At 50.4% G+C, this 24,071-nt stretch overlaps 2 protein-coding genes and 2 long non-coding RNA genes across 4 annotated transcripts; all 4 read left to right on the plus strand.

The window, feature by feature from the left end:
- The first annotated feature begins 858 nt into the window (after positions 1–858).
- Positions 859–1,985, plus strand: LOC120662711 (pentatricopeptide repeat-containing protein At1g05750, chloroplastic-like). Its single transcript, XM_039941802.1, has 3 exons — positions 859–1,186; positions 1,275–1,855; positions 1,953–1,985. Exons 1-3 carry the CDS (start codon positions 859–861, stop codon positions 1,983–1,985), a joined length of 942 nt encoding a protein of 313 aa, XP_039797736.1.
- A 429-nt stretch (positions 1,986–2,414) lies between these two features.
- Positions 2,415–6,741, plus strand: LOC120660983. The gene is made up of 3 exons (XR_005669780.1): positions 2,415–2,581; positions 4,272–5,722; positions 5,863–6,741. It is a non-coding gene; the product is annotated as an uncharacterized LOC120660983 (long non-coding RNA).
- A 1,076-nt stretch (positions 6,742–7,817) lies between these two features.
- Positions 7,818–11,200, plus strand: LOC120660984 (transcription factor bHLH49-like). The gene is made up of 7 exons (XM_039939653.1): positions 7,818–9,144; positions 9,287–9,511; positions 9,631–9,696; positions 9,794–9,862; positions 10,044–10,115; positions 10,211–10,387; positions 10,793–11,200. The coding sequence occupies exons 1-7, from the start codon at positions 8,587–8,589 to the stop codon at positions 10,904–10,906; spliced, it is 1,281 nt and encodes a 426-aa protein (XP_039795587.1). The 5' UTR covers positions 7,818–8,586; the 3' UTR covers positions 10,907–11,200.
- Positions 11,201–18,449: 7,249 nt separating this feature from the next.
- Positions 18,450–19,952, plus strand: LOC120660985. Its single transcript, XR_005669781.1, has 3 exons — positions 18,450–18,886; positions 19,061–19,372; positions 19,446–19,952. It is a non-coding gene; the product is annotated as an uncharacterized LOC120660985 (long non-coding RNA).
- The last annotated feature ends 4,119 nt before the right edge of the window (positions 19,953–24,071 follow it).

Genomic DNA, 24,071 nt, shown 5'->3' on the forward strand with positions numbered 1-24,071 from the left:
TTTTAGGCTAATTTTATCATAATGACAGTGGTGTGTAATTTTTATTTTTCTCCGATTAACATGAAAATTTCTAGACTTTAAGAGCAAACGTGGAGGTTCCGTTTGTTGGTCAAATAATAAAATAATAGATGGTTCTCGACCTATCATGAGAAATTTCTTCGTTCCAACCATGTTCCATGCATACCCACAACGATCTACTCATGTTTTATTCTTTGGCTACAAAAAAAATTCTTCCCGTCGAGCTCTTAAAATACAAGGTTCTCCACATGGTCTAGGTTGGGGCTTCCGCCGGTTATCGGACCTATTTTTGTGGACCTGAGAGCTGAGCAACGCGGCTGAATTCAAGCAGCATTTGGGCCTCAACAAGGTGATCTGGGCCACTTTCAAGTTTCACATCATCCGCTGCGCGACGCACGGCGGCCTCCGCCTCCTCGTGACGCTGCCGTGCGCCCCCTCGGCGGCCGGCTGTGCGGCGCGCGCTCCTGCTCCACAGTCCACACACACACCGCTGCCCCCAAAGCAATGCCTCCCCCAACTGTCCCCTTCTTCCTCACCTCCACCACGAACAAACCGCCGCCGCCGCCGCCATGCGACGCGCAAGCCCAGGCCGCGGCGTCCGCGTCGTACGCCGCGCGCATGCGGCTCAACCCGCACCTCGCGCTCCGCCTGTTCGACCACCTGCTCCGCTCGGGCGCCGACCCGGACCCCGCCGCGTAGGCGCTCGCGCTCGCGTCCTGCGCGCGCGGGAGGGACCGCGCCGCGGCCGCGCAGCTCCACGCGCACGCCGCCAAGCGCGGCGTCCTCGCCTCCCACCGCCGCGTGCGCGGCAGGCTCGTCCACGCCTACGCCGTCTGCGGGATGCTCCCCCACGCGCGCAGGGTGTTCGACGGCGGGACCGACAACGACATGTTCGCCTGGAACTGCCTGCTGCGCGGGTACGCGCGCGAGGGTGGCGACGCGGACGCACTCCACGATTTCTTTGCGAGGATGCCGTCCCGGGACAGCATCTCGTGGAACACGGTCCTTTCATGGTGCGTCGCCAATGGGGAGTACGACGAGGCAATCGCGGTATTCCGGGAGATGCTGGTGAGCCACGAGTGCCAGCCTGATAGGGTGACATTAGTGAGTGTTGTCTCAGCAACCGCCTACTTGGGGGCACTTGCTTTGGGGCTCTGGGCACATGCATGTCATCAGGAAAGGGGTTGAAGTTGACGAGAAATTGAACTCGGCGTTGATAAACATGTACTCAAAATGCGGGTTTGTTGATGGTGCAGTTTATGTGTTTGAGAATGCTGCAGTAAAGATGAGCTTGGATACTTGGAATGCAATGTTAGCTGGTTTCACAGCTAATGGTTGCAGCGCGAGAGCTCTGGAGCTGTTCACCAGGATGGAGTCAAAAGGACTGGTGCCTAACAAGATTACTTTTAACAGTGTACTGAATGCTTGTAGCCATGGGGGCTTAGTGGATGAAGGCATACGGTATTTCGAGAGGATGTCCAGAGTTTATGGTATTGAGCCTGACATTGCACATTATGGTTGCATGGTGGATCTGTTCTCCCGTGCAGGTTTGTTTGAGAAAGCTGCGGAGATAATTCAGATAATGCCGATGGGGCCAGATGCTTCCATGCTGAAGGCACTATTGGGTGCTTGTAGAACTCACAAGAACTTACAGCTGGGAAAAAAGGCTGGCCATAGGCTTATTGAGGCTGCCCCAAATGATCATGCAGGGTATGTGTTGTTATCCAACATATATGCACTAGATGGCAACTGGGGAGGAGTACATAAGGTGAGGAAGCTTATGTTGGATCATGGCGTGCTCAAGATCCCTGGGAGCAGCTCAGTGGAACTTAATGGTGTAATTCATGAGTTCATTTCCGGAGATAAAAGCCACTCGAAGAAGAGGGATATATATAAGATGCTAAGTGAGATTTATCAACAGCTTAAAAATGTAGGTTATACTCCTGACACTTCACAAGTGCTGCTAGATATCGATGATGAAGATGTGAAAGAGAGATCGCTAGCTCTTCATAGTGAGAAGCTTGCGATAGCCTTTGGGCTTATCAGCACTGCTCTTGGCACACCTATTCGGGTAGTAAATAACCTCCGGATCTGTGGAGATTATCATCATGCCATAAAACTTCTAAGCAAGATTTACAGGAGGAGCATAATTGTTAGGGATGCAAATCGATTTCGGGGGTGTTTAGTTCCCAAAAATTTTCACCTCGAAATTTGTGACTTTCTCTTTGAATACATGCATGGAGCACTAAATGTAGTTAAACAACAAAAACTAATTGCACAGTTTGGATGTACACGACGAGACGAATCTTTTGAGCCTAATTAGTGCATGATTAGCCATAAGTGCTACAGTAACCCACATGTGCTAATGATGCGGTCAAAGGCCTCAAAAGATTCGTCTCGCGGTTTCCAGATGAGTTCTAAAATTAATTTTTTAATTAGTGTCCGAAAAATCCTCCCGACATCTGGTCAAACTATTGATGTGACACCCAAAAAATTTTGATTTGGGAACTAAACGGCCCCTTCATCATTTCAGAGAAGGGTCTTGTTCTTGCGGGGATTACTGGTAATATTTTGATTGCAATGATGTTTCTTTCTTTTTAGTTTTTACTTATTACACTGAAATGTATAGTATATAAGAGACAACTGTTGCCAGTGGTTATTACTGTCCATTCGAGAAGAATTCTTAATGTGCCATGAACCTCATGACTTTATTGCATGTCTATTGAATACTATGGTACCCTTGAACCAACAGCATGATTGACATCTCTTGTGTCTCAGCAACTTGAAACCTAATTATTGTCCTTTTCAGTCAGCATGATTCAAAACTGAACATGAACCTGAGATGTATGTCCTACGCAAAAGTGTCATTAAATTCAGATAAATGTAGCTTCTTTCATATGGTAGGGACTAGGAACATCAATTACCTGATACATACTTAATGCTATTTTTCCTACTGTACTACTGTCATTACACAGTCCAGTTGTGAAAGAGAAACACATAAGAGAGGCGATAGGGCCAACTAGGACTGTGGCTTTCCTTTTGAGGCAGTCTGGTTCATTTTAGTTCTGTCTGGCAATGAGGGCAACCTTATTTGTACATCTAGACTTTCAATGAACCAGTTAGCTTTTCTCATTTTTCTTATCGCACTTAAGGTTCATGTATCTGATTGGTACATTTCTACTTATGCACATTCACTGCGTTCGGCAGGCTGGAGCTGGAATGGTGTGAGAGAAAAATACTGTTGGGCTGGCTGGAGCTGGAGCTGGTGGCTGGAGTGGTGTGAGAGGAAAATACTGTTGGGCTGGAGCTGGCTGCCGAACGCAGTGATTATCGCCACTCACTACCACTACATTGACTTTGTGGAGGAGGTTGCATAGCATTATTATGCCATTTAATGTAGGTATGCACGGTCCAGTTCCTTAAAATATTTCTTGGTGCCTACTTAGTTTGTATGCATGATAAGCTTGGTCAATTTGTTTTTTGAAAATGGAGTTATAGATCACAATAAAGGCTGGGGCAAAGTGTGATTAGCTGTCCCATGGGTTACACCTTTCACATGCTTTGGCGAAGTCCTGATTTCTAGATACAATGGGCTTGCTGTTTTCTTTTTCCTTAACTATGAAATTCATGTGCTAGAAATGTTTTTATAATGACTGTGCGCTAGATATTTCTGGGATGGCAATTACCTCCAGTAGTGCGTGTTCAATATTTCACTTGCTGCCCTGCTGTTGATTTCGAAAGAGACACAAAGCGTTCTGCACAAGAAATTGTAGCAGTTATTAAACTGAGCAAAAGTAAAGACTGTTATTTGTGATAAGGACAAAGATCAACAATGTTGGGCAGAGTAATCACTTCCACCGTGCTGCTGTTATTACTGCCTGGTGGATGTAGGGGCCTTTGAACATAAAGATGAATGGATACCTTTTATGCAAATGCACGCTTATCAGGCATTTGCAAGCATGGATGCTGTCAAATTTGAATATATGTGCTATTCTTTTCAAGGTCAAATTTCAAGGAGGAAGGAAGTACGTAATCCTTATATATTTGATGTTTGCCACTTCTTTAGAGAGCAATGAATCTAGAGGGCCATAAAATTAAATCTAATAAGTAACCCTGTTCCATCCATCAAAAAATATCTGTAGACTTATTAGAGAAGACCAGGCAAACTTGGTAGTTCTACATGAATTATTATGGACAACAGTCACTCTGTTCGGCTTCTCGTCTTTGGCTTATTCCAGCTTATTCTCTCACAGAACACTATTGAAACGAAGGACAATTTACACTCTAGTTATTTGATACATTGAAAGAGGCACAAAAGAAAGGAAGGAAGCATAGACTGGTGTAGTTGGTATCCAGATCTGGTACATTATGTCTGTGAACTTTTTTTTTTCTTCGCACACACGGCAACAAACCCCACACATTTGTGTGGGTAAGGCTTGAGGCTTAAAAACAACCCTTCCCCAGACCCCGCACAGTGCGGGAAGCCTACGGCACTGGGTACGCCTTTACACGGCAACAAACACACGCACGCATACACAGATGCACAAGCACATAATGTTATATGATATACAGTCGAGTTGCTCTAGCTCCATGCCAATCATTAACAGCTTGGCCTTGACAAAATAAGCAGGCTACTGCCCTTATCAACTCTATTACTTTATTTCCGCTCTTGGGGATAGTTCTTTAGTGTTCCCCAGATATGTATTTTTGCAGTTTAATCTCTAGCTTACAGCTCTAATCACTACTCTAGGAGTATAATAAGACCATTAGCGTACGACATAATGCATAATTAGAGTTTATTATAATGAGTGATTTCCGAGTCTCTGTATGATCATAAGTTCATAACCCCCCAAGGTTACACCTAACATAGACCTTTACCAAAAATATACTCACTTGCATCTCGCGTGCAGCTGGCTTTGCCACGGACTGTGCGTTGTTTATGGTTTTCAGAAAGGTGCGGCATACGCTTTCCTAAGCACAATTAGAGATCATGTACCCTAAGCACATGGGAATCGAATGCTGTATTAGCACACGGTGTGTGTACTCGCGATGTTCAGATATCATGGGGCTAGCTTGTACTGCAATCGAATCATCCATGTTCAACTCTCATCATTCATCTTTGGTAATGATCCCATTAGGACTGCTTTTGTGTTCTTTGCTTATCAATGCATCTCTCTAGTAACTGTATGCACAAACTTTTGAAGCGTGTACAAATTATGGTAGGCGTGGTGGATTTGGTCTGATCATTCTGTTTTACTTTGAAGAAGCTTAGACTGTCCCTATCAGAACCCTTTCTGTTCTCCTCTGGATCTTAGATTATTACTGTTTATATTCTGATTCAAAACCCCGAATCATTTGTCGGGATGCTCTACTGATGATTCCCAAGCTTTGAAGGGTACCAGTGCAGTGTATTGCCACGAAGAAAAGGAGCCTCTCTGAAGCTGTTAAGCTGGAGGATAGTCGACGCAGGGAGCAGGGTCTGCGGGATGAACGAATCCGATGTCGCAAATCTTATCTTCATATAACATGGGTTGTGTTTTTTTACCTTTAGACTTACTACCCCAAAAGAGACGATTGCCAGCTAATCCTATGCAGGCATTGCTCCATTTGTTTATTTTGAGTTCTTTGGCTGCTATTTCTTGGAGCTGTTTTGTTTGCAGGAATCCTCTGACCTCACTAGCCCCTGATGCCCCGGTGCCCACAGGTAGGACCTTAACAGCACAAGTCTTATCAATATGAATATTGGGTTTCCTTAACTATTCTTCTTCTTCTTTCCTCCTGAAGAGTGAATGAAGGGAGGGAAAATAAAAGGATATGATGCTCACTCTCTGTTATATTTTTCAGCTCGTCACCAGCAGCTCCTGTTGCCAGCATCCAGCAAGCTCTGGGCACCCAGCTGATATCATCCTGCCCTGCCCCTCGCATTATCCGGTTTCCACTGCAGGCGATGTGATGCGAACGCCCCCGAGCATATGGTACACACGAATATGCACGGCAATGATTGGGAAAGAAGACACAGATCTGTGGCAACCTTTCTGGCGAGCATAATGATGCGCGAGAAGATAATCTGGCGGATGGTCGGGTCCATTCCCCCATCCCTCAATGACTGCACGAGCCGAGCCCGCCCCGGAGCGGCACGGATGAATGCGCCGCGCCGAGGCCGGCCGCCGCCGCCGTGCACGCGGCCGTGCAAAGGGGGCGCGGCAACGGGTCATGACTCGCGAAGGGCGAGCCCCTACCGGGCAGGCTACGGCGGTCTTCTTCCCGGCGAGGTCAAGAAAGCTGGTTGGCTGGCTGGCTGGCTGGCTGCTGGCCGAGTGGCCGTGGCTAGGAATCTACCGAGACTTGTTATCCACGTAGCCGGCCTGTGCTGTGGTCCAGTCCATCTTCTTTCTTATGGGGAGTTTGAAGTCGTATCCTTTTGCAGTCCATAGTTTACATTTCTCCCAAGATTCGGTTTCGTTTTGCTTTCCCTGCTACCGCTTTAAGAGCGAGCAGCTTAGCGAGGGCGCCACTAATGGTAGGCCGCAGGAGGAGAAAAAAGGCAGCTGGGAGATGGGGAGGCGGACGAGGCTGCTGCTGCTGCAGCTGGTGATGGTGCTGAAAGAAAGGTAAAGCGGGTAGGGAATAAGCGAGAAACTTGCAGGCCACTTCTTGCAATGTTTTGTGTGAGGCCCTGTTTAGTTCCCACCCCATAAACCCGTAAACGCAAAAAAAACGTCACATTGAATGTTTCGACACATGTATGGAGTACTAAATGAAGTCTATTTATAAAACTTTTTGTATAGATGGGCTGTAAATCGCGAGACGAATCTAATGAGCCTACTTAATTCACGATTTGCAACAGTAATGCTACAGTAACCATCCGCTAATTATTAATTACTCATGGATTAATTAGCATCATTAGATTCGTCTCGCGATTTACAACCCATATGTGCAAAAAGTTTTGTAAATAGACTTCATTTAGTACTTCAAATTAGCAAGATTTCATCGCAAATTTTTTTTGCAAAACATGTAAACACGCCCTGAGTATGGTGGTAGATTTATCAGGGTTCCAGATGCTTTCTTTCAGAAACCCCAAATTTAAAAGCTTAATGAGGGGAGGCAAAAGCGTGTTTGGAGTGAATAAAAGTATTGCATGGGTGGGCTGGGCTTTAACTAATCTAAAGCTAGATTCGAGCTCGCGCGCGCCCCGAGGCTAACGAATAGTTTTAGCTTGTTTATGTGTTACAAAGAAAGTTTGAGATTAGGAGAATCTGAACCCCTGAACCGCATCCCTTTCAGCAGCTGCTTCAAGCCGCTTGCACTAATCTGAAGATCACAATTTCCTGCTGGTTTATCATCTCTGCTTGTTTGTAACTGAAATTCATAACCAACTGTTAGAGAGAGAGAAACCTGAATTACCTGAAGGTTAGATTAGTGAGAGAAAATGGGAACGAAAGGGGTTGGACGTTTTGTATGGTTGAAACTTGAAACGAAAGTAGGTTTGCTTTGTTGTTGGGGTAACACAAGTAGCCAATGCCTCGATCGGCACCCCCTGATAATGTTGACCACCATTTTCGTCAACAAAACTAATCATGCCGATCACGGAGGGGCGTGTAAACAAATCGCCGTGCCGGGCATAGAAAAAACTTGCAACAGTCAAATAATGATTCAGGCGGCCTAATTTACAGCCAGGCGCCTTGAGGAAAGCGAGCGGCTGGCGCCCATAAACAAATGCCCGTGAGGGTTGGCACTGTCAGGGATGCCGGGATGGCAATGCAGTGCTGCTCCTCGGTGCTCCAAGTACGCTGTGAAGAGCTCTCGATCGGCTCGGCTCAGCTCAGCTCAGCTCCCCTTCCTCTTTACGCTTGCTCTGTGTGACTGTGCGTGTGTGTAGTATGGAGTAAGTAAACAAAAGCAAAGGTAAACAGCATGATTAAAGAGCTGTTAACAAAGGTAAAGGCGAGGCCGCCAGGGGCACTTAAAAATAAGCTCCATCAAGGGTTAACAGCACCGGGGCCATGGTGGTGGTGATTAGGAGGAAGGAGTAAAAGCGGCTCTGCTTGCAGCTGTAACATCGCCTTGCTTGCCTTGCCCTGCAGCTGTGTTCAATATCCCTGTGGCTGTGGGCTGGGGCTCGTGTACTGCCCGGTACCCACTACTGCTGAAACTACAAGTGCTAGTGAACAACTGCTAGTAGCCCTATAAATCTGACAAGCCTTTGCCTACAACCCTTCTCTCTCTCTCTCTCTCACTTATAGTCTAGGCTCTCCCCTGACCCCTCTTTCGTAGCTCTTCTTCCCATGCCCTCCTCGCCGGAACAGATAGCATCAGAATCTCCAGTGGCTGGGCATCTTTCCTTTTCCTGCCATAGGCCGTGACGAGAGCTTCTTGCTTGCGTGCTTGCCCCGGCTATCATATTGCCTGCCTATGCCGCTCGCTGGCCAATGGAGGAGCTAGCTCTTCTTCTCTAGCCTTTCTCGTCTCCCATTCGTCCATTGACCTTCGGTGAGCTCAGTGCTAGCTGCTCGGGCACTCTACTCGCTGCCCCTTCCGATGGACATGAATTAGAGCGGCGAGAAAGGGATGGAGGGCAACGCGTCCTCCGCCGGCGCCGGCATCCCGGTGGAGTGGCAAACCCAATTCAGCGCCGCCGCCTTCGCGTGCCCGCCGGCGCAGCAGCAGCAGGGACACATGATGGACTCCGCCTTCGCGTCCGCCGGCCTGTGGGCGTCCACCTCCCAGACCATGGCGCTCTCCGACGTCGGCGGCGCCATGTCCGCCGCGCGGGGCGGCGGCGGCGGCTTCTTGGCGCCGGTGCCCGGGTTCCTCCCGCAAGGCCTCGGCCATTTCCCCGTGGACTCCGGCTTCATCGAGCGCGCCGCGCGGGCGTCCTGCTTCGGCGGCGGCGCCGGCGGCGGGGTGATGTGCGCCGGCTTCGGTGCGGCTGATCAGAACATGAACAGCGCGTTCAGTGGCTCCTCGGAGGCTCTCTTGGATCACCAGAGGAAGGACGGCAACGAGAAGGGCGAGCCGGAGCTCGGCAGGAACGGCCACGACGCGGTGCCGAGCTCGGAGGCGGCCGGCGGGGACTGCTCGTCCAAAGGGACGTCGGACTCCAAGAAGAGGAGAAGGCCTAACGAGGTGAGCACTGTTCTCCCTGCTCGTGTCTGAAACATTTCCAGCGTCATCCATTTGAAAAGTCTGTCGAGTAGCCAAGTTAACTTGTACATGAACTGGATGTTAAATGGATGGATGCATCCCTCTGTGTTCTGTCTGATGAAAGGTGATGGGCGGCGATCAGGTTCAGTCCTCCAACCTGCCTGCGGATTCGGCGAACGAGAGCGTGCACAGCAAGGACAAGGGCGAGGAGAGCAGCCCGGCAACAACCACCGGCGGCAAATCGAAAGGGAAGGGAACGAAAGAGACCTCCGAGTCCCAGAAGGAAGACTACATTCATGTCCGGGCTCGGCGCGGACAGGCGACCAACAGCCACAGCCTTGCAGAAAGGGTACGGATTCCATCACCGAGTGGCGTCCCAATGTTTACCGTTCAGTCTCCAACTTTGGATGCGCTCTGAAATTGACATGTTTGGTCCTGAAAATTCTGGTTGCTGCATCTTTTCTGCAGTTGAGGAGGGAGAAGATTAGCGAGAGGATGAAGCTTCTGCAGGACCTTGTTCCCGGTTGCAGCAAAGTAAGTTTTTCTTTTCCTGGGGAAACGAAGTTGTGTGTTACTGTCTAGTATTCTCATAACAATTCTAACAATTTTACGTTTCATGAACTGAATTCAGGTCACTGGAAAGGCGGTAATGCTTGACGAGATCATCAACTATGTTCAGTCCCTGCAAAGACAAGTTGAGGTGATAATTAACATCTCCCCAATATGTCAAAATCTTCGCAACTTTGTCTGAATTCGTTAAGGACTTAACTATGAGCATAGGTCACTGGAAACTGAGACCTGAATATAAATAATATTTTCTGTAACTGCGATTGCTTACTGATGGCTTACAGAAAAATACTGAGCTCATCTTTCTTTCACAGTTCTTATCGATGAAGCTGGCGACAGTAAACCCAAGGCTTGACCTCAACATAGAAGGACTTCTGTCGAAAGATGTATGATGCTTCTTGCAATCTCATTCTCCTTTGTTAATTATACAAATAAGAATCTAACAGAGCCAGATTTTTCTTCTTCTTCTTCCTATCATCAGCTTCTTCGCTTCCCTGGTGTCCCTTCATCTTCCCTCGGATTCTCCCCCGAGATGATGCACCCACAACTACAGCTATCGCAACCAGGCCTGATTCAGGGGGGCGCTGCTGGCATGGCCAATCCGGACGTCTTCAGGAGAATCATTCAGGCACAGCTAAGTGCAAAAGACGGATCTCAGGTTAGCATCTTCTCAAAATAATTGTACACATCATACTCATTCATTTTTTTAAAAAAAAATCTCAACACAGGCAACCGTGCTCAGTTTAGTATTCAGCTAGCAGTTGACAAATAGCTCCTTAATCTATCATGTAGCAACATAAAATTTCCCCCAAAGATTGCACTTGACAGTCAACAACGCTTTACATATTCAGTAAACTAGCTGAACACCTGCATACAGTGCATCCTTTGTAATAGACAGACAATCCATCAAACGCATAGCATAGGCTTTCTTATTCAAATGCTCATCTATTCTTGAGCAAACTTGAGCCACCAAAATCTTGGGAAATACGTACGAGACATAGAATTCGAACTAGCAAACACTCATCGCAAGTTCATCACTTTCCATTTCCGATTCCTGGAGCAGATGCCCCACGCATTGAACGGGTCATTCAGCGACGTCGCGCAGATGGGGTACCCGTCGCCGCTGGGGCCGCAGGACTTGAGCATCAGGCCGTCGCAGGACGGGTTCCAAATGTGAGCAACAGGCTGGCCCAGCTGCACATACGAGCAAGGCTTTCCATCTGATCGACGAACATGCAGGAGCACAGGGGGGCACACATGAACTGGCCCCCTGCTGCTGCTGGAGCAGCGCTGGCCGCCGCAGTGCTAGCTAGCTCATCGGTCGCGTTACTACAGGAGCTGCCTTCGACTGCGTCGCCACGGCCGGGTGTTTATTGTGTTCAGAACTGAAAAAGAGCCCCCACGGAGGGAAGCAGCAGCGATTGGGAGGGGTGGACAGGATGGGGAATCTCTCTCTCTCTCTCTGTGTGTGACGCTGCCGGGCTGGAGGGCTGGAAATTCTGCTGCTGCTTGGGCCCTGTGGTGGTAGGCTGGTAGCGCCCCATTCATGGCGCACAGTGCAGTAGCAGTGGCTGTGTTTGTAGCGAGCAGATGAGCTGGAGCTGCTGCTGCTGCTCTGTGTGTGGTGTGTGCGCGCAGGATGTGTAATGCGAAGGGATTTGGTTATGTTCGTTCGTTCGGTTGCTTTTGTTTGAATGCTCAAACACTTCTAAATGGGGGGAGGGAATGCTTATCTATACTATAAAAATCGAAAATAATTGAAAATATTTGTTATTCAAATAGGGTCCACAGTACCCCTCACGCTAGACCCGCGTGTCGGGACCGAGGAGGGTGGGAGAGGATGGAGACCCATAGAAACCGCGAGTTGGAGCGTATTTCTACCCCAAACCGATTGTTTTTGTCACCGGCACTAATCCTACCCGCCCCCAACATCCAAAGGGCGTGCTGTGCGGATTGGATTGGATTGTAGCAGTTCCCAGCGTCTCAATCCAATCCAACGCTCGTTGCTGGCTTGCTTCTCTCCCAATGAACTGTCGATCCGTTCCTTGCTTCTCTCCCAAATTAGGGACGAATAAACATCGTGAGCCGTGAGGAGATTGATTCGGGAGAGAAGCAAGCAACGGGCATGGGCGGTTCGTCCCTGACGGTGCACATTTATAGTAAAAGTTGTGTATTTAGAATAACTAAAACGAATTGTAGTTTAAGATGGAGGGAGTACTACGTATGTTCCCTCTTGACTCTTGTGGTGAGAACATCTATCATCAAAGTTCACGGCAAACGTTAGGTGCATGATGAGCTGTAGGGAGAAGAATGTGTGCCATGTCACGCGAGGACGACCAGGACAAAAGATCTTTTTCATCTCCAGTCTCGTAAGAGATGAGCTCATCATTCCCTCGGGGCACTTACCGAGCAGAATCATTTTTCGACCCAACTTGCGACTAGCCATGGCCTGAAAGCAAAACCTTGTGACTGGTCACGCACAGTGAAACTTCTGCTCGCTTCACGGCTGCCACCGATGCGGACAACCTGACGCAGTGACGCGGGGCGATAAAACAAGGGAGCGGCTCGGGTATATTCTGCCGATGTCGCCACGTACCGACGACACGTACGGTTCCAGGACAAGGCTAGGCGCTGCTGCCGCTTGTATCCGCCCGAGGCGTGCCGTGCCGTGCCGAACCCCTGCGCGCGCGGCCGTACGCTGGCGCGATTCCGCCCGCCCGTGGGGTGGGCGCGAGCTCGGCTCCGGCGACCGCGACGCCGGATCGGACAAGCGCCTGAGCGTGGGCTCGTCGCGCATTCCGATCCTCTCGCTGCCGCTGCCGGTGGGACTCGGCACGTTTCCGCTGTACGGCCCCGCCCCGCCCTGCCGAGCGTGCGGCCCGCGACCGACTGTAGAGCGGCTGGGCTGCGGAGGAAACAAGCTCGACATGGGCCAACAACTCACTCTAGACTTGGCCCAACATAGAAAAGAGCACGCAGGCCCACGGATAAACCCAAGGCACTGATCCTAATACTGGCCGAAGGCACTGAACAACTCTCTCCTCCTCCGGCATGTGCTCCCGCTGAAACTCTGCCGTATTTTGGACGAACTGAGCTTATCTCTCAAGCAAACCTCGCCTGGTTTTCTTTTCAAAGAACTCGAACAGATGACGCCACCCCGGGCAACCCGGTGATCGCAGCGCGGGCGGAGCCCAACACGGACGCGGCCTCCGGCGTCCGATCCAAATATCCATGGCGACCTCTGTTGAACTTAACCCTCAATCGATCACCGTCATGTACATAGCTTGAGATAGTTGTTTCCGTTGCTATTTTTTAGCGTGTAGTTGCACGTCTTGCGTCCGAGTCTGTAGGACATCGTGTGGTGCTCGCGGTGACCATGGGATGGCATGGCCCAGTAGAGACGTGCGCACTGCACATTCTGGTAGTTAGTTGCTTTGTTTCTTTAAGTACTCAGCTAATACATCAGAAAACGCTGCTAGTTGTTTTGAGCGGCACCAAAACACTGTGTTCCCTATGATCGTGTTATGTGTGCGTTCTCGGCACTCCGTGGCGAGCTCCGGTGTCTCCGGCGTGCTGCCGGCGACGAACATCCAGTGAACGACGACAATTGGCATCAGAGCGGTTACGTGCCCGGGCCATGTCCGCGTCGTCCATGCCGCAGTTCGGCGAGCGCTCGCCTTCGCCGCCACACGCCGTCGAGTCTCGGCGTCGACCGCCCCACGCCGCGGGCATCACCGCGGCGAGGTCATCGTCGAATGCGTCGTCAAGGAGAGCTCGGGCTCCATTCAGTGGCCCATGCTCACGCGCACGAACTACCAGGAGTGGTCGCTCCTGATGCGCGTGAACATGGAGGCGCAGGGCTTCTGGCACGCCGTGGAGCCTGAAGACAGCGACGTCATCGAGTACCGCGAAGATTGCCTCGCCCTAGCCGCCATTCTCCGCTCCGTCCCGACCGAGATGCTCGGCTCCCTCGCGCGCAAACGCACTGCGCGCTCCGCAGGTGAGGCGGTGAAAACAGTGTGTGTTGACGTGCAGCGCGTGAGGGAGGCGGGAGGCCAACGCCACGCAGCTGAATAAGGAGTTTGGGGGAGATCGCCTTCAAGGATGGTGAGTCTGTCGACGACTTCTCCATGCGCATCGTCTCTCTTGTGTTGGCACTACTTAGCCTAACGAATTACTCCGCAAGCGCATAGAGACCGATTGTAGCTTTCACCAGGGGAGTAAGCCTGGGATATCGAATCCAAGGAATCCAGCCAGACCCGCCAAGGAGCAGAGGTACGAGAGTAGAGGCTTATCTTCAGATAGAATCCTAATTACTAAGATAATTTGATAGGCTACTAACTTGATCTACTCGTCGCGCTGTGCGGCTTCTCCTCCTCCGGCATGTGCTTACGCTGAAACTCCGGCATGTGCTTACGCTGAAACTCTGTCGTATTTGGGATGAACTGAGTTTAGCTCTCAAGAAAACCTCGCATGGTTTTCTTTTCAAGGAAAACGAACAGATGACACCGCCCCGTGCAACCCGATGATTGCAGCACGGGCGGAGCCCAACACGGACGCGGCCTCCGGCGTCCGATCCAAATATCCATGGCGACCTCCAGGGTCTCGCTCGCGCACCTGTTGCCACGCTCTGGACGTGTGCCAGCCTCGGATCACGTGCCGCTGGTCTCTTCCGGTCCAGGATCATCGCCGCCGCGCACGCCCGCAACACGACCTGCTTGAGCCGCCTGTCGGGCAGCGAGAGCTCCACCAGTCCATCCAGCCTCGATCCGGTCCAGCGCCGGCAGCCGCCCAACCCCAACAGCGCCGCAGCGCGTCGAGGAAATTCATCTCTACGACGACGCGCGAGCACGTTTTCCACCGCCTTAGCCGCTGAACGCATCCATTTGAACGAGGATCGAACTCCGCAGCTCGCGCCTCGCAGTCGGTGCCCATGTCGGCAGCGTGGCGGCGCGCCGAACCGCGGTGTCGCGACGGCGCCCTCCTGTCCACCATGAAGCAGACCGATGGCGCCTCCTCCTCCCTGGCACTCCAGAAGTACAGGACACGTTCTGGCACCTCCTATAGGAGTGGCGGACCTAGATTTTTTATACAGGGTATGCCATACTTAAATTTTCACATACAAAATGATATAATCTATTTTCCAATTCGGTAAAGGACAGTAAAATTCACTAAGCATTTCGGGATACAAGTAAAAAATATTATATTGTCTTGAATTCAACAATTAAAAGCAGTCCAAAGAAGATTACTCCCTCCGTATATCGTATAGGATTTAAAAGACGTCCTGGCACAGGCGGCGAGTTGAGAAAAAGGAAGACCTCATGTGGACGCAGGGCTGTTTTGGACGCCGCTGCCCCTGCACACGTGCTAATGCCGAGTTAATACGGCCGCCTCCCCATGCAAATAATCTGCTGAACGGCGAAAAGAATGCCCACTAGAAATTGAACCGGCCCCCACTAGCTTCAAGACAAGCTGCACAAACCAATCACACTACATGATGGCTACAATGCACCCACCATCCTATTTAATATGGGCAAACAGGAAAAACTAACTTTTAATTAATCACTCCTTGGTATGTACAATCATGTCCTAAACTACTTCTAAATCCTATAAGGATGGAGTACAATACTAATTAGAGCCTGTTTGGTAGGGCTCCGGCTCCTTCAAAAACAGCTCCGGCTCTGGCTCCTCTGTTGGAGCGGCTTCTCTGATAGAGTTGGAGCCGTTTTGAAAAACATTTGGCAAAACGGTTTCACCTAGTAGATTGAGGTGGTAAAATGTCTAAATTACCTTTTCTTTTTTTCTTTTTTTCTTCCTCTCTTTTTCCTTTTTCTCTCCCATTTTCTTTTTTTCCTCTCCTCCTTATCCGTTCAGATTCTCCTCCGGTCCTCCCCTCGAGCTTCCTCTCCTTTTCTCCGCCGGCCGCACCGGGCCCCCTCGCCGCCGGCCACCTCGGGCCCCCGCCGCCGCGAGCTCGGGCCCCCCATCGCCGGCCACCTTGGGCCCCCCAGCCACCGCGAGCTCGCGCCGCCGCTGACAGCCTCAGGGACCCCCGCCGCCGCGAGCTCCCTTCACCGCCGGCCGCCTTCTCCTCGCTAGGCTGCGTGAAGCGAGCCTCCTCGCGGTGGTGCGGCACGCCGTCGTGCGCGAGAAGGGGTAATCTGGGAAGGAGGGGGCGGAGCCGCTTGGAGCCACGAAAACGTGGTTCCGCCTCCCATGTGGAAGCCTCGACCAGCTCCAGCATGGGCTTCACAACCGGAGCCACAACAAAAACGCCCGTTTGGCAGGGCTCCGGCCGGAGCTACTCGTGGAGCCGCTCGTGGAGCTCTGCCAAACAGGGCCTTAATACTACTTGTGCTTATCCGGCCTACAATGTCTAGTGGCCATGAAAATCTCCCCTATATCATCTTCATCCACTTCAAAGAAAATATTCTGCTCAATTAATATGACAAGATAATCATCCAAAACCTATCACCAATATTATTCCTCATCTTTGTTTTGACTATAATTAATCGCTGAAAATACCCTAGTCGGCAGCGGCGAGGGACGCCGCGCCCCTGCGGCCTCCATGGCTTTCACCTGTTGGGGCCTGGGGGAGAACGGCGGCGGGTTAACGCGGTCTGGAGGAGTCGACGAGTCGTGCGTGAGGTCGGAGGAGACTGAGAGCTTCTCGCGAGAGGATTTTTGCTGATGGGCTAATGGGTTTGACGATAGGAATTTTTTACATGGACATGGCCTATTTTTTAGGGTATGCCAAGGCCAATGTGGACCATCCCGTAGGTCCGCCCCTGCCTATAGCCAAGGAGAGCTGGCGGTGGAGGCCAGGAGCCCTGCCCAGGATAGCCAAAAGCCGCGGACAGTATTTCGTATTTTAGTTTGCCATCGCATCGACTTCCAGGGTGGACGGTAAATGAAATACCGTCCGCCCCTACGCCTCTCCCAGCCATTGGATCGCAGTTGAGCGGCCGAGATAGATCTGGATAACCGGCAGCGAGGGCCCTTTTTGTCTTCCCCTCGCAACGGGCCGCTCTCCCCCTCGAGATCTCGACGACAAGGAGAATAGAGACCTGACTGCTGGTGGCTCGTGGGCATGGCCGTGCTCGTCCATCCATCTGCGCCAACAGGCTGCGCCTCATCGAACCACGCTGCCGCGCTCGTCAGTAAAGATGGTGGACGAGTGCGCCATCTAGTTGGCACATAATATAAGGTATGGTTTGTTATGCTATCTGCATTCGTCATCCTCTAAATCCATACTTTATAAGATATATTTTATCCTAGTCATCGATATTTTTTTCTATATCTAGTTTTTCTGCACCCATCATACTCTATATTTTTACTTTATACCAACTACCACATTGTGGGGCCCACGTATCAATTATTTTTTCCCCTCCGTCCCTTCCGCAGCACACGGTTCGTCCTATCCAGCTTGGGGATTCAGATTCTCTGCCTTTGCGAAGGAAAGGCGTGCCTTTACACCTGTGGTCCCGCCCGATGCCCTCCATTCACCTAGCATAATCAGGCTCCCGCATTTTGTGTGGTCCGGCTCCCATTATCAGCCCAAGTAAGGCTCAATCTGAGAAAAGAGAAAACTGCCTCCTTGTGCTATCTGGCTGCCGGCCGCCGACGCTGCCTATTTGCAATTTTCAGTATAGAAACATCAAGTATAACTAAACAATGTTTTTTTTAAGTGCACAAATGGTCAACAATTCATCCAAGAATAACCATTTATCCATTCTCCAAATATACATCTAGCAATACAGTTTGCATGGCTTCTAGAGCTCAAAATACACTAGCTCGAAATGTTCCACCAAAAGCTGCTACTACTGCAATGAATTTCTACAGTTAGCCATATATTTTGCATGCCTCTAGGAGCTCCACCTATTATCTTGAAATAACAAAATATCATCATAAAAGAACAAAATATCCTTGCACATGACAGGAGCTACTAAATGATGCTTTAACCCCTAAAGAAGATCTTCAATAGGCATATCATCAATTTCGCTAGGACCCTGCAAAACACAAATAAAAAATTAAAATAAGGCAATAATTGAAAATAGTTTAGAGAAATGAGAGAGCAATATGGAAAACTACTGTAAGCAAATCTTCATTGGCTGTCGGCTGCAGCACAGCCTCCAGCAAGCTTGAACCTTGTGCCTCCCCATCTTGGCCAGGTGTTGTGGTTGTAGATTGATGTCCTGAAAGCACACCCATCGCAGAGGTCGGCCCTACGTTGTCCAGCACAGCACACGAGCTAGATCCGCGCAGCATAGGCTGGCCGTCCTTTGCAAGCAAAGGAGGCGCAACGCGCCCCCGTAGAAGCTGAGACAGCGAGCAGCACGGCAACACCGTCGTGGACGGCCACGGCGGCAGAGACAAGGGCCAGGGGCGGAGAGAAACTGCGATTCGGAGAAACTGGGAAGTCGCGCGGCGAGGTCCGCGCGCGTCCGCGCGCGCTAATTTTTCCCAGTGCCGGCGAGTTCCGCGCCAAAGCGTGCGGCGGCGGCGGCCGGATTGCGGCACGAGGCAGCGCTGCCTTTTTCCCCTCTCCGATTGGGCCTTACTGGGCTGAGAAAACTAGGCTGACTTGATACACCGTAAAAAGATTGAATCCTCATCAGCCATTGGATGGAGAATGGATGGTATCCACAAGGGGTAAAGGAATGCGGACCTTTGCTTCAGCAAGGCAGACAATCTGAATCGCCAGCTTGGACGGCCACGCGCGGCGGCGAGGCAGGCAAGGCCGCGCTGGGCGGCGGCAGAGGACTGCGCTACGGCCGTGAGGCGGCGAGCCAGGCGCGGCGGCGGGCCGGCGGCCGAGGCAAGGCACGCAGGCGCGGCGGCGAGGCAGGCGACGCCGGATTTGGGTCGGCGGGACAGGTCTGCGCGCGGAGCGCCGGCCTCGAACGCCCGCGTGCGCCGGCGAGGCAGGCAAGGCGCGTCTTTGGGGCGGCGGACGCCCGTGCGGGGCGAGCTCGCCGGCGAAGATCCGCGCGCGGCGGCGAGGCAGGGGCTGCGCAGGTTTGGGGCGGCGGCGCAGCTGTGCGCAGCGCGTGACGGCGAGGCAGGCGAGGGCCCGTGCGGGGGCGGGGCCACACGCAAGAGAAGGCGGAGGAAGAGCCTCGGCGAGCAGGGGCCTGCTCCTCTGAAGTCCGATTCAGTAAGAAAAGAACATACTTGTTTGTCTTGGTATTGTTGAAGCAATACTTGTACTACTAAATTTGCAAAGAATAAATATGCACTAGCATTTTTGAACTGAGACACTTGGTCACAATGGACACTGGGAGAAGAAGCTTTTCTGAGCTGAAATCGCCTCCTGCCATTTGTGGCGCAGGGCATCCGGCGAGGTAGCTGCTGCGGGCAGGCCCAAGGACATGGACGATTACCCAAGCTTGTTGCGAAGGTACTAGGAGATGGAGGAGGATGATGACTTGGAATTTTGGCTTGAGGATGATGAAGAACTGGAGGTCGCGACATACAACCACCTGCTGGAAGCAGAGAGTTCTCGCCCGCGTCGACGATCTCATCCACCTGATGCTCCACCAAAGGTCATTCGGCCGAGGGATCTTCCCTCTGGTCACAGGCAGATCAAAGGCGACTACTTTGTTGCAAATCCTGTTTACAACGATAAGCAATTCCATAGAAGGTAAAGTCGGGGATATTTCGAATATTGATTACTCTATGTCTGTATTACATCATATGACAAATGTTTTTTGCAGGCATTTATTTAAGCAGATTAAAGAGGCTGTTAAGAATCACGATATCTACTTCAAAAAAAAAAGTGTGATACCACTGGTAAGGAAGGTCTATCGGCTCTTCAAAAGTGTGTGACTTCGTTGCGCATTCTCGCCTACGGACTGTCGTTGGATGTCGTTGACGAGTACGTGCGTATTGGAGAGTCAACGGCACGTCAAGCTTTGCATCATTTCTGTCGGGCTGTCATTGATGTTTTTGGTGAGTATTACCTACAGGCACCCAAAGCTGATGATGTAGCTAGGCTTCTTCAAGAGGGTGAGAGTCGTGGGTTCCCGGGGATGCTAGGCAGCATTGACTGCATGCACTGGGAGTGGAAGAACTGCCCGACATCATGGAAAGGTCAATTCACGGGCAGAGGGAAGCATCCCACTATGATCTTAGAGGCAGTTGCATTGCATGATCTATGGATATGGCATGCTTACTTTGGGATGCCTGGAAGTAACAATGACATTAACGTTCTTCATAGATCCCCAGTATTCTCGAGTTACCTTAGGGGTTGTTCAACCCCTGTGTCGTTTGCAGTCAATGGAAGGACATATAACATGGGCTACTGCCTTGCCGATGGCATCTATCCTGAGTGGGCAGCCTTTGTTAAGACTATTCGTCACCCCATGGAGCAGAAGACGAAGCACTTTGCAACTCAACAGGAAAGTGCACGCAAGGATATAGAGCGTGCCTTTGGTGTTCTGCAAACTCGCTTCGCGGTGATCCGAGGACCCGCGTATGGTTGGGACCGTAGCAACATTAATGACATAATGCTGACTTGCATTATTTTGCATAACATGATAGTGGAGGATGAGCAAGACGGTGCCCACAATACTGATTTCTTGAACATTGGCCATCTAGCTGTTCCGTATAGCAACAATCCGACAGGGACAGCGGCGGAGCCAGGATCCAGAGCTAGGAGGGGCTCTCCTTTCCTTCTTCCTTCTTCCTTCTTCATCCTCCCTCCTCTCATTCCTTCTTCTTCCTCCTCAAAATTTTCTTCTTCCTTCTTCTTCCTCCACAAAATTTGTAGGGGGGCTTGGGGGGGCTTCCATGGAAGCCAAGGTGGTAGGGGGGCTTGAGCACCCCCTGCCTCCGCCACTGGACAGGGAGGCATTTGTGGCTGCACACCATAGACTTCATGACCAAGACACGCACTAACAACTACAATATGATCTCATCGAGCACCAGTGAAGGAGGCTGGGATCTCTTCAGCATTAGATAAATAATTATTAGCTCTTGTCATATTGCGTTAGCTTGGCTTGTAATAATTATTAGGACTTGTCATATTATGTTGGCTTGTAACAAATATTAGGACCTGTCATATTATGTTGGCTTGTAACAAATATTAGGACCTGTCATATTATGTTGGCTTGTAATAATTATTGGGACTTGTCATATTATGTTGGCTTGTAATAATTATTAGGACTTGTCATATTATGTTGGCTTGTAACAAATATTAGGACCTGATATATTATGTTCGCTTGTAACAAATATTTAGGACCTGTCATATTATGTTGGCAAGCCTTGTTCTATTCTTCCATCAAATATTCCAAAGGTGAAACTCCCTTTCCAATGTAGTGCTTCTGGAATGAGAGAAAAAGAAAATAAGAGAAAATATTTACAGCCCACGGAATGCAGCTCAAAAAATAGAATGCTAATAAAGGAGTGGTCTGCAACCTCAAAAAATGAATGCTAATAAAGGAGATAGCTATGAGAAGACCAATAAAATGAATGCTTGCACACTGATAGGGAGTCACCATAATTCAACAGAATACATATCCAAATAGTTGTCCCCATACAACAAGCTTACAACAGAGTTTACAACAAGCTTACAATACTTGTCCGAATACAAGCTTAAAATAATGTCCGAATAGCATACAGAGCATACACAAGCTTACACAATCTTACAACAGAGCATTCTTCATGGCTGCTGTCTGTTCCTGCGCCTAGCTGCAATCTGTTCGAGAATGGTTTGCTGCTTATCTTCATACCAAATTCACTGAGCTGGTGTGCAAGTGTCAAGATCAATCCCAAAGATCCTTTCCTCCTCTTTCATGTCCTTCTCAAGCTGGTGCTCGGCTGGCATCGCAAGAGCACACCGCATCCCGAATCTGTGCAGTGGCAGCCGGCCGGGTGCGTCAGCGGCAGCGGCAGACATTGCCTGCCTGCCGGTAAGATACGAAGTGGAGGGTGGGTTTAGATCTCAAAATTTTACACCAAAAAATATTACATCAAATGTTTAGACACATAAATGGAGTATTAAATAAAATCTATTTATAAATTTTTTGAACGGATAGGTTGTAAATCGTGAGATAAATCTAATGAGTCTATTTAATCCATAATTTGCAACATTGTTGCTACAGTAATTATCCGTTAATTATAGATTAATCATAAATTAATTAGACTCATTAGATTCGTTTCGTGATTTACAATACATCTGTGCCAAAAATTTCATAAATAGACTTTATTTAATACTCCAAATTAATAAGATTTTTTTCATAGAATTTTTAGCACAGTGATCTAAACAAACCCTCACGCCGTCAGTTACAACTTAAAACATCCATTCGGCAGAAATTGCTGAGTTTTCTGACATGATCACATCACGCTGGCGGCGGAGGCCTCGGCGGCCGCCGCCGGTGCCGTCCAGTCGGGCCTTTGGGGTGGGGGTATTTCAGCCGTTTTTTCTATTTTTATATTTTTAAAAAATATTTTTTATAGAAATATATTTTTAGTTTCACAATTTACAGTTTTATACCCCTACCACCCCTGCAGGAGGGCGGCAGGGGGCCTACTGCCCGTCTGCAGGGCGGCCGGCCCCTGCCACCCCCTGCCGAGCGGTAGGGACATATATATGTAATTAAAATTTGAGTGCTATCACATGGAGGACCCTACCGCCCGGTGGAGGGGCGGCAGGCAGGCCGACCGCCCAGCAGAGGGGCGGCAGGCTCCCCCCAATATAAAAGCAGAGGTCCCCCACCTGCATTTGCAGCAAACAACATCCATAGAGGGAAAAAGGAGAGACGTGGGGTGAGGGAGAGAGTTGCAATAGCGAAGCCCTGCCGGATTTTGGATCCGAACCGCAGGTAACCAATATTTCTCAACTTTGCCATTCTAAATTTTTTGTATTTTTAATTCTATGATTAGTGTCTTTTATAATTGTAACCGCTTATGGTTCGGATTAGTGGTTATAATTGAAGTCGTACCATGGTTTTAGAAACTGGTTTAATTAAAATTAATTATTTGGATGGCCAGATATGTCGAGCAAGGTGGCGTTTCAAGTTCATTACGGTGATTTCTATAGAATTACTCGTGATTCCTATGGAGTAAATCTATCAGTATTGGAACGAAGACAGACAGTGCAGTCTTCGCTGTTGCAACTCCCTCCCTCACCCCCACGTCTCTCCTTTTTTCCTCTATGGATGTTGTTTGCTGCAAATGTAGGTGCGGGGGACCTCAGCTTTTATATTTGGGGGGAACCTGCCGCCCCCTGCTAGGCGGTCGGCCTGCCTGCCGCCCCTCCACCGGGCGGTAGGGGCCTCCATGCGATAGCACTCAAATTTTAATTACATATAAAATTGTAATAAGTCCCGGCAGGGGGGCGGCAAGGGGCGGTAGGGGTATAAAACTATAAATTGTGAAACCAAAAATATATTTCTGTAAAAAAAATTTAAAAAAATAAAAAAAAATAAAAAAAGCGTATTTCAGGGTGAGAGGCTGATCTTTTGTTTCTTCTTCTTTCTATAATAAGTCACGGTTGTCGTTGGGCCTTGGGCTACATTTGAGGAAACTACGGGACCCACAAGTCTGTGGACTGGCTAAGCTGAAGTTTGTGGGCCGAATGCTAGGCATTGGTCGTCATGCTAGTGGAGGTTGCCGACGCAGCCCCGTCGGCCATGCAAGCCCATCCGGTCCGGTCCGCAAATTTACATTTCTCAACATGGCCCAGGCCCAAGCCCGGCGACGCGCTAATAGAGTCTTGTTGCGGCTCCCCCTCCCTCTTCCTTCGTCCCACCCCGGAGGTCGCGGCTCGTGTCCCCGTGCGCTGCTGCCGGGCGCCGCCGCCGCCGCCCTCCCGTGCGCGCGGCGCGCCAGCCGCCGTGAGGACGTCGCGCGCTGCGTCAACCAAAGGCCGCGCGCAGCACGCTCTCGACTCGACGCCCCCCGCCCCCGTTCCGACGCGCCGCCATATGCCTCGCCGCCGCAGCACCGGACACGAACAGCAGGCTTCGCAGTCCGCACGCCCCGGCCGCCGTCTTCGCTTGCCTAGCCGCCCGCAACGTCTTCCAGCCCTCCTCTCGGCCGACCGTTCCTGACAACGAACGAGACGGTGCGCGCGCGTCATCGGGAAACGCACTCACGTGCTCCGGAGGAGCTGGCCGGGGTGCTCAACTCAAGTACGTTTCGAGCCGGAGCCCGAGCGACACGAGCAGACGACAAGCAGGCCAGCACGGAACGCCGGCCACTTGTGATTGTACGTTCATGCTGCCGCCTCTCTCAAGTCTCAAACCCTCCGCACGAGAACTCCAGCTGCCGGCGCCGCGCCCGCCCGCCCGTGCGGCTCCGAGTCAAAGATCCGGGACGCCAGATCCGGGCTCAGTCAG

Source organism: Panicum virgatum, chromosome 2N (genome assembly GCF_016808335.1).
Source record: "Panicum virgatum strain AP13 chromosome 2N, P.virgatum_v5, whole genome shotgun sequence".
Lineage (NCBI taxonomy): Eukaryota > Viridiplantae > Streptophyta > Magnoliopsida > Poales > Poaceae > Panicum > Panicum virgatum.